The sequence below is a fragment of the Vitis vinifera genome, chromosome 8, assembly GCF_030704535.1.
Source record: "Vitis vinifera cultivar Pinot Noir 40024 chromosome 8, ASM3070453v1".
Lineage (NCBI taxonomy): Eukaryota > Viridiplantae > Streptophyta > Magnoliopsida > Vitales > Vitaceae > Vitis > Vitis vinifera.
This window is the reverse complement of record NC_081812.1, coordinates 19,252,501-19,260,145: the sequence shown is the minus strand read 5'-3', so window position 1 is coordinate 19,260,145 and position 7,645 is coordinate 19,252,501. Positions and strand designations below refer to the sequence as shown.

General features: G+C 31.8%; 1 protein-coding gene across 1 annotated transcript; it reads left to right on the top strand.

Annotated features, from left to right (window-relative positions):
* The first annotated feature begins 2,643 nt into the window (after positions 1-2,643).
* LOC100251201 (cytochrome P450 76A1) lies at positions 2,644-5,091 on the top strand. Its single transcript, XM_002277625.5, has 2 exons — positions 2,644-3,822; positions 4,369-5,091. Exons 1-2 carry the CDS (start codon positions 2,881-2,883, stop codon positions 4,981-4,983), a joined length of 1,557 nt encoding a protein of 518 aa, XP_002277661.2. The 5' UTR covers positions 2,644-2,880; the 3' UTR covers positions 4,984-5,091.
* Positions 5,092-7,645: the final 2,554 nt, after the last annotated feature.

Below are 7,645 nucleotides of genomic sequence, written 5' to 3'. Positions count from 1 at the left end.
AGTGTCGGCCACAAAATTTTGTTTTGTCATAAATATATTTTCGTAACAAACGTTAATTATTCATCTCCAAAAACATAGGGTGACACAAATATCGAGACAATGAACGAGACGAAACTTTTCGTTAGGAAAGCCTTTTGGCTACAAAAGGCATATTGTTGGAGACAAAACATTTCATCCATGATCATGTACTTTGTTGTAGTGCGTATTAAGTATAATTTCCCTATACCTCTCTTCTATGAAGGCGACTTCCCATCTTAGCTTGAAACAATGTATAAAAACTATAAAATTAATTGCAAAATTTACAAGCATTCTATAGAAAAAATTTCCATTATCTTGTGAAATGTATGAATTCATAGAAATCAAGTTTTATTTAAGAAGATCCAACCCAACCCCTTTCTCGTAATTGAGAAAACGACTTTAAACTTCTAAAATCTTCAGGATTATATGATTAACTCATATCTTCAAACCAAATGATGCAAAGTCCCTCGATTGGTTGAAAAATTGATTCGTTGGATTTCTCCAATTAATGGAAGATTCAAATTAAATTTTGATGCTTCAAGGATAGAGAATAACAGTGCTTCAGGATGGGTTATTAGAGACTCTAATGGACTATAAAAATGACTGCTAGTAGACATATAAGTAATGTTTCAATAATTATTACAGAATATATGACTTTAAGATATGACATGTTAGCTGCCAAGAACAACGAGTTCTTGAACATAGAGATTGAGGGTTACTTGAAAATGGTTATAGATTGTTATAATAAAATATATATATATATATATATATATATATTATTCCTAGTTCTATTATGTTATTGATTGAGGATATTTAAAAGTTATCTCAAGATCTATATATTTATGATCATTGTCATATTTATAAGAAAACGAATAAAACAACATATTGTTTAATTAAGAAATGTATTTGTAATCTAGATTCAATCATTTGATGGTCAAATTTTTTTTACGATGTTAGAAAGTTTAGTTTTAAAGATTATTATGACACCTCTTTCAATGTATTTGTAGGTATTATATTTCGTAGTCTCCTTTCATGATAATAATAAAAAGAAAAAGAAAAAAGTGACAAGCCCAACTTCAGCCAATTAATAATTTCCGATTTTAGTAAATAAGCTATGTAACATTTAATAGTAATACTTTATTTTAAATTCAAAAGGGTAGGTGAATTGGCGTTTGGTGAGTCTTTTAGTCAAGGAGCAGGTGGGAGTTTAACGCAATTATAAAACGAGTCAAGCATGATTTAGCTATTTAAATGTAAAAGATGAATCAGTTGCCACCTGCCATCATCATACCATTTAAAAAATAAAAATAAACAAATGTACATCTTGGATGGAAATTGGTGCTGGGGGTGGTGTTTTCTGTTGACCTAATGCCCTACGAATTTTTTATTTTTTCCATGGCTGTGACTCAAATTAACAAATTAATTATCAAGGAATAATTTGTTAATTATCAAATTAACAAATTGTCAATGGCTGAACTAATACATTATAAAAATAAATAAATTATAAAAAATAAAATTGGTGACGTAATCATTCAATCAGCAATTGTTTCTAAAATGTAGAGTATATTCTAAAGCAAAAGTAGGAAGTTCGCTTGGTGCATATGTCCAAGCCTCATATGGCATAAGGAGCTGCATGTTGTTACACTAATTTTTCATTTAACTTTTTCTAGAATTTTCCTTAATTTTTATATCTTTTTTCTTTGAATACCCATATCATTTTTTCTGATAGATAAAAGTAGTTTACAACAGAAAATATTCTCTAAGTCCCTATAACTAAATTCATGTGAAAACATTTTCTATCAATGTTTTTATGAACACGATTTTATTTATATTTATTAGAACATGACTTTGGTTTATGCTTAAGGTAGTAGGACTCTAGTTCGTGTCTTAATGAATATGATTTATCCATATTTATAAGAGTACAACTTAAATCGCACTCACAAACATTTGGTTTGTGTTGATCAGTATATAATTTAATACCCTAGTTCTTATGAATATGGATAATAATTATATTGTGCACTTCAATCCCTTCTGACCTATTTCGTAGAAACCAACAAATCTAATGGACTTGCATGGATAGATGCTAAGAGATTTTACTTTATAAAATCTAAGATTCTAAGCCCTTTGAGGATTTTTACCTGGTTAGTATGGTTAACTACGTACTCGAAGCATTTTAGGACTAATTACGTGAATTTTTCCCTCAAGAGCCCGAGCAGGAGGACTTTCCCCAAAACCAATGATATATTGCTTTTGAAAGTTACAAAAGAGGACAGAAATTTAATAATTTGAGAGGATGTGGTAATATAATATGGAAGCCGGTGATATGAAAAAATAGATGTTTAAGTTAAAGCTATTAATATTTGATATAACAGTTGACCAGTCCAGACATGATGATGATGATTAGGATTTGAAAATTCATGGACAGCTGACGCCCTTATAAAATGTGTTTGCTGTCTCCAGTGGACCAGTTCCGATCTCATATAAAGATTTTTCACCTATCACATGAATCACGGAACTTGAAATATGTGGCACAACTTGCGAGCCATGAAAAATAAAAATAGGGAATGACATATTAACAATAAATAAATAAGATCAAAGTCACTTTCACCCAGATATAGTGGGATATTGCCACAATTTGATGCAATTTGAGTAATAAGGATCGTGTCGACAGTCTTACACGAGAGAGGCACGTGGCAATTCAAGGGTTCAGCTGACCAGGTGTTTTTCGATGATCTAAGGAACAGACTATTCCAAACTACTGGTGCAGTGCGTGGATCGCAAGAGGGTCTCACAATTACTCAAATCACACAACAATTTAACAAAGGACTGCTCTGGGGTCATGCTTCCGCTTACATAAGGGAGATGGAGGTCACATGCTTCCTTGAAGGCATCATGGCCGACTGGGCTTCAAATATTCTTCTATGGTGTATCATCCTTGTAATCCCGGTTCTATTCCTCCTACTTCGCAGGAGAAGGTCGGGTTCAGTACGGCTGCCTCCGGGACCGCCGGGATGGCCGGTTTTCGGGAACATGTTCGATCTGGGAGCAATGCCACACGAAACCCTTGCGGGGCTGAGACACAAGTACGGGGACGTTGTGTGGCTGAATTTAGGAGCTATAAAGACGACGGTGGTTCAGTCCTCGAAGGCGGCAGCTGAACTGTTCAAGAACAAGGACCTCTGTTTCTCGGACCGCACCATCACCGAAACCATGCGCGCTCAGGGGTACCATGAAAGCTCCTTGGCCCTGGCTCCATATGGCCCACACTGGCGCTCCTTGAGGCGTCTGATGACGATGGAGATGCTGGTTACGAAGCGGATCAACGAGACTGCCGGGGTACGTAGAAAATGTGTGGATGACATGTTGTCATGGATAGAAGAGGAGGCGCGTGGGGTGGGAGGAGAGGGGCGTGGAATTCAGGTGGCTCACTTCGTCTTTCTGGCGTCATTTAACATGCTGGGAAACCTGATGCTGTCATGTGACCTGCTGCATCCAGGATCCAAGGAGGGGTCGGAGTTCTTCGAGGTTATGGTCAGGGTTATGGAGTGGTCAGGCCATCCCAACTTTGCGGACTTTTTTCCATGGCTGAGATGGATGGACCCACAGGGCTTAAGGAAGAAGGCGGAGCGTGACCTTGGAATAGCCATGAAAATCGCTTCTGGATTTGTTCAAGAGCGGATAAAACGAGGGCCGGCGGCGGAGGACCATAAGAAGGACTTCCTGGATGTGTTGCTTGACTTCCAAGGAAGTGGAAAGAATGAGCCACCTCAAATTTCAGATAAGGACTTGAACATCATCATTCTGGTAAGTCGTCAACTCACATTCTTCTTGTTACTACCTGGAATTAATAAAAATAGTAATTTCATATATATTTTAAATACCTCAAAATATCAAAAGTTGTTATTATTATTATTATTTTACTTTATATAATTAAAATTTCAGATATTTTAAGATACTAAAATATATTTTATTTACTCTAGAATTAGGAGAGAAAATGGTAATAATAATAATAATAATATTTTATTTTTCCAAACAATTTTGTAGATTGATTGTGAGTATTATTCTTAGATTATGCTAAATTGTGACTCTAGTTGAAATGCTTTAACTATGAAATACTTTTGTTAATAGTTTTTCCATTAAATTTTTTTTTAGATAAATTTTTAAAAATAAATAAATAAATAAATAAAGGGGTAGAGAGAAGAAGCAAAGAAGACAAAAGGTTAAAAATTTGTAACTTTGTTTATTAAGACACCATCGTTCAGAAAAAATAATAACTTACAAAACCAAAATTTGAAAAACCGTTTGATGCAAATAAAAAATAAAGAATGACATAAAGGGCTATTGGTGCAGGAAATATTCATGGCAGGATCAGAAACCACTAGCAGCACGGTTGAATGGGCACTGACGGAGCTCTTACGCCATCCCGAATGCATGGCGAAGGTTAAAGCTGAGCTTGGTCGAGTTGTTGGAGCAAACGGTAAGTTAGAAGAGAATCACATTGATGATCTCCAATATTTACAGGCTGTCGTGAAGGAAACATTCAGGTTGCACCCTCCAATCCCATTTCTGGTTCCTCGGAAGGCAGTTCGAGACACCAATTTCATGGGATACCATATTCCCAAAAACACACAGCTTTTTGTGAATGTTTGGGCCATCGGAAGGGAAGCGGAGTTGTGGGAGGAGCCTTCGTCCTTCAAGCCTGAGAGGTTTTTAGACTTAAACCATATTGATTATAAGGGTCAACATTTCGAGCTGATCCCCTTTGGAGCCGGTCGAAGGATGTGTGCGGGAGTTCCATTAGCTCATCGGATGGTGCACCTTGTTCTGGGGTCCTTGGTTTACCATTTTGACTGGCAACTTGACAGCAGTATCACTCTTGAGACCATGGACATGAGAGAGAATTTGGCCATGGTGATGAGGAAGTTGGAACCACTCAAGGCTCTACCCAAAAAAGTTTCTCTCTGATGTTTTAAAAATTGTAAGCCTCATCACTCAAAAGTACGTAGAAATAAACTGCTGTATGTTTATTTGAGGAATTAATATATTTATGGAATAATTTGAGTTTATTTTAATTTGTTGCAATAATCACAAAAATAGATATATTATACGGAATGCTAAAGATTCCTCTCCATGGTATTAAAAGTGCTCTTAATTTTTGGAACGGTTATTATTGATTTATGTCTCTGTTTCATGATATCTACTCTAAAATTTTAATTATTTTCCATTTAAAATTAACCTTTTTCATATAGAAGATGACAAGTTGTTATTGGTCTACTCCTAACTGATAAATTGATTTTGGTTTTGGATTCTTAATTCAATCAAACACAAAATCCAAATTCATTGTCAACTGTAAATTCCATCTTCAAGGGTGAATGATCAACCCCTCTGACTAATTTATGAATATTAATGGGTCATCAAACCCAAATATTCTACTTAATTTCTTTTAAAAAGAAAAAACCAACATGGCCCATTGATACACGTAGAAAAGACGATTTTTAAAATAAAATATTTCTAAAACAAATGTAAGAGGTTAATGTGTATAAAATTCTATATATTTTTAGTTAAATATATTAAATTTAAATTTTATTTATTTTTAGTATGTACCATTAATAAATGATGGTCATAATAAGGTTTATAAATTATTTTCGAATATAATTGAAGACAAAGAAGATAGATTTTGTGAGACTCAACTTTGCAAACAGGTCGATTGTTTGGGGCATTTTGTCATTATCGTAGGCCCTTCACTTTCATTACATCAATGTGGATTGCCTCGCGAAATAGCAATAGGATTTCTCTAAACATTTTTAATTAACGGACTAATTAGACAATATCTTGTTTCAAACATAGGAGTTACTAATAGTTAAATTTGAAAAAAAAAACCGATTATATGAGAAATGCTTTAGAAAGTTATATGGGATAACCTGGATTGCTGAATAGGACATCTTCTTTGCATAAATTAGATATACAGACATTCCAACCTATTTTAGTGGAATGACGTGTTATTTGTTTATAGACATTATTTCATAAGGAATTCAATGTAAATTTTGATAGGATGTAAAATAAACTTTTTCTAAAAATATATATAATAGTGAGAAATGGAAGCATTAAAAGCAAAAAAAAAACGTATTCAATGATTTTGTATAAATTTATGTTTTCATAAAGACATATAAGCTAAGTGACTCTATTTAATATATAATAAGACCATTGTTAGATGATAAAATTTATACATTATGCCTAAAGTTAATTCTAAAAATGTTAAAGTGATTTTTTTTAATAAAAAATTAAATATTTAACAAAAGTTTAAAAATCATATATTTGAACTTATTCTTGATTTAATACTTGAAATGTGCTTCTCTTAATTTTTTTAATATAATAAATTAATGAAAAAATCATTAAAAGTAATTTTTATCTATATTTAAATAATAATTAATTTTTAATAAAATAATTTCTAATAAAAATAGTATTAATAAAAATATTTTTACCATAAATACTTCAAAATATAATCCCCAGATATTTTCGGTTTCAATTATCAACTTCTTTATATACCTAATTTCTATTTACAATAAATATTCCACAATTAAATGTATTTATTTGTCAAAGTTGTTGTATTTAATATTATTTTTCTAAGGACATAAATCACATCAATGCAAATTAATGCAAGACAATGAGTTAATTGCTTAGGACCTAACCTTATCAATATCAACTATTTTTTACGAACTTGCCCCCATGTCCCATTGTCCTTTTGTCGCCACCATTAGGGGACAACACTAGGCCTTGAATGGACTCTAGAACTATATAATGCCAATTAAATAATAATACAAATAAATTAATAGCAAAAGCAAAGACTACAAAATACCGTGTAGTTGACAACAACTAAAATACATCTATCTCCCAGATCTAATCAGGAAAAACATTGAAATGAGGTAGTATTTGTTTTTTTGTTGAATAAAAAAATTAAAATATTTTTTTTATTTAATTAAAAGTAACATATTAATATCAATTAATTTAATTAAAATAAATTTATTATTAATAAATTTAATTTTATTTATATTGATTAATATTAACAAATTATTTTTAATCCAATAAAAAAAATTAAATATTTTAATGTTTTTTATTTAATTAATTTGTTATTCCACTTTCTTAACCAGCATGCAATAGTTTTCACCTGAAAAACATTAATTCTTTAAGATGAGCATAGAATTTAGTAAATAATCATAATACACAAATATTAAAATGGTGAATCCAAGATAAAAAAAAATGAAATATATATTATATGATAATTTGGGAATACAAAAAACCTAAAAACAAAACAAAACAAGAAATAAAAAAAATATGAAATATATTATATAATAATTTTGTCCTAACAAAAAACTAGCACAACATAATCATAATAAAATGTAAAGAATGTATGAAATGTAAAACATATGATCATAATTGGACATATATGTGGTTAATTCATCAGTCATACAAAAGTCTACTATTCATGGTCATCACATCATAATGTTTAGGATTTTACTACCTTGAATCATAATACTAAGTACCTCATCCGAGTCATCACATGCAGGGGCATAATAGAGTGTATTCTCAATTCTGTCACTTCGAGGCTTTGCTACCCAACTCAACATTA